The sequence below is a fragment of the Palaemon carinicauda genome, chromosome 33 (assembly GCF_036898095.1).
Source record: "Palaemon carinicauda isolate YSFRI2023 chromosome 33, ASM3689809v2, whole genome shotgun sequence".
Classification (NCBI taxonomy): Eukaryota; Metazoa; Arthropoda; class Malacostraca; order Decapoda; family Palaemonidae; genus Palaemon; species Palaemon carinicauda.
In genome coordinates, this window is record NC_090757.1 from 18,265,113 (window position 1) to 18,267,612 (window position 2,500).

The following is a 2,500-nucleotide window of genomic DNA, read 5'->3' on the forward strand; positions in this document are numbered from 1 at the left end:
ACCACATCCTTTTCAGAGTCAGTCTAGTCTTCATATCGTCCCTTCAAGCCCTAGCTACAACTACTTTTTAGCCTTTTACCATACTTCTATTACAGCCTTCTCTCGTCCTTATTTCTGTTCACCCTCTACTTAATCATTGTCAAAGCTGGTAGATAAATGAAGTTCCTTTGTACGAATTATATAACAAATGTTAGGATGCCGTGAATGAACCTTTCAGGCGGCTAGTGAGATTAGCAGACTCCAAAGGGGAAACATTTAATGAATGGAGATTTGTGCAAAGTTTTCGGAGGCAAATGCTAGAGATCAAATGAAACATTGATGCCCAGGCTTTCTATCCTTACTACAAAGAATTTTGAGTATGAGAGAGAGAGAGAGAGAGAGAGAGAGAGAGAGAGAGAGAGAGAGAGAGATATCCCTAAAGCGTAAACCAGATAGTAAAAACTGAGATTTTAATCCCAAACTTTTATGTTATAAACATTATATGTATATATATATATATATATATATGTTTATATGTATATATATATGTATATATAATATGTATATATACTTGTGTGTGTATATGTGTATATATATATGTATATATATATATATATATATATATATACAGTATATGTACACAAATATAAGTATATATATTCACTATATATATATATATATATATATATACATATAAATGTATGTTCGTCTTACATGCGTCATGTACGGCCAGTTGACAATGCTGATTCCGACGGGGTCCCCACAAGTGCCTGTCGGACAGAAGCCCTTTGGGAGAATGATAAAGCTTCGGTTATCTCCCAGGGGCACGACCCATTCCTCCCCATCCAATCTCGTCCTAGGGAGTAAGAAGCACTTGAATTAAGAGGTTCCTGCTGTTCCTTTTTTTTAAGTAACATGTGAAAAGAGTCAATTCCTTTTTAAGTAACATGCGAAAAGTATCAATTCATTTTATAAGTAACATGAGAAAAGTATCAATTCATTTTATAAGTAACTTGAGAAAAGTATTAATTCCTTTGTAAGTAACATGAGAAAAGTATCAATTTCTTTTATAAGTAACTTGAGAAAAGTATCAATTGCTTTTATAAGTAACTTGAGAAAAATATTAATTACTTTTTCAAGTAACATGAGAAAAGTATCAATTCCTTTTATAAGTGACTTGAGAAAAGTATCAATTCCTTTTTTAAGTAACCTGAGAAAAGTATTAATTCCTTTTTTCAGGTAACACGAGAAAAGTATTAATTCCTTTTTTCAGGTAACACGAGAAAAGTATTAATTCCTTTTTCAGGTAACACGAGAAAAGTATCAATTCATTTTTTAAGTAACCTGAGAAAAGTATTAATTCCTTTTTCAAGAAACACGAGAAAAGTATCAATTCCTTTTTCAAGAAACACGAGAAAATTATCAGTTCCCTTTTCAAGAAACACGAGAAAAGTATCAATTCCTTTTTCAAGAAACACGAGAAAAGTATCAATTCCTTTTTCAAGAAACACGAGAAAAGTATCAATTCCTTTTTCAAGAAACACGAGAAAAGTATCAATTCCTTTTTCAAGAAACACGAGAAAATTATCAGTTCCCTTTTCAAGAAACACGAGAAAAGTATCAATTCCTTTTGTAAGTAACATGAGAAAAGTATCAATTCCTTTTTCAAGAAACACGAGAAAAGTATCAATTCCTTTTTCAAGAAACACGAGAAAAGTATCAATTCCTTTTTCAAGTAACATGAGAAAAGTATCAATTCCTTTTTCAAGAAACACGAGAAAATTATCAATTCCTTTTTCAAGTAACATGAGAAAAGTATCAATTCCTTTTTCAAGAAACACGAGAAAATTATCAGTTCCCTTTTCAAGAAACACGAGAAAAGTATCAATTCCTTTTTCAAGAAACACGAGAAAAGTATCAATTCCTTTTTCAAGAAACACGAGAAAAGTATCAATTCCTTTTTCAAGAAACACGAGAAAAGTATCAATTCCTTTTTCAAGAAACACGAGAAAATTATCAGTTCCCTTTTCAAGAAACACGAGAAAAGTATCAATTCCTTTTGTAAGTAACATGAGAAAAGTATCAATTCCTTTTTCAAGAAACACGAGAAAAGTATCAATTCCTTTTTCAAGAAACACGAGAAAAGTATCAATTCCTTTTTCAAGTAACATGAGAAAAGTATCAATTCCTTTTTCAAGAAACACGAGAAAATTATCAATTCCTTTTTCAAGAAACACGAGAAAAGTATCAATTCCTTTTTCAAGAAACACGAGAAAAGTATCAATTCCTTTTTCAAGAAACACGAGAAAATTATCAGTTCCCTTTTCAAGAAACACGAGAAAAGTATCAATTCCTTTTGTAAGTAACATGAGAAAAGTATCAATTCCTTTTTCAAGAAACACGAGAAAAGTATCAATTCCTTTTTCAAGAAACACGAGAAAAGTATCAATTCCTTTTTCAAGTAACATGAGAAAAGTATCAATTCCTTTTTCAAGAAACACGAGAAAATTATCAATTCCTT

At 30.8% G+C, this 2,500-nt stretch overlaps 1 protein-coding gene across 1 annotated transcript in view; it reads right to left on the minus strand.

Moving 5' to 3' along the window:
* LOC137626112 (polycystin-1-like) overlaps window positions 1-2,500 on the minus strand; it is a 195,669-nt gene that overhangs the window by 108,050 nt on the left and 85,119 nt on the right. The window contains exon 41 of the mRNA XM_068357188.1: window positions 694-835. Within this exon, the coding sequence (XP_068213289.1) occupies window positions 694-835 (142 nt within the window). The remainder of the gene's footprint in view (window positions 1-693; window positions 836-2,500) is intronic.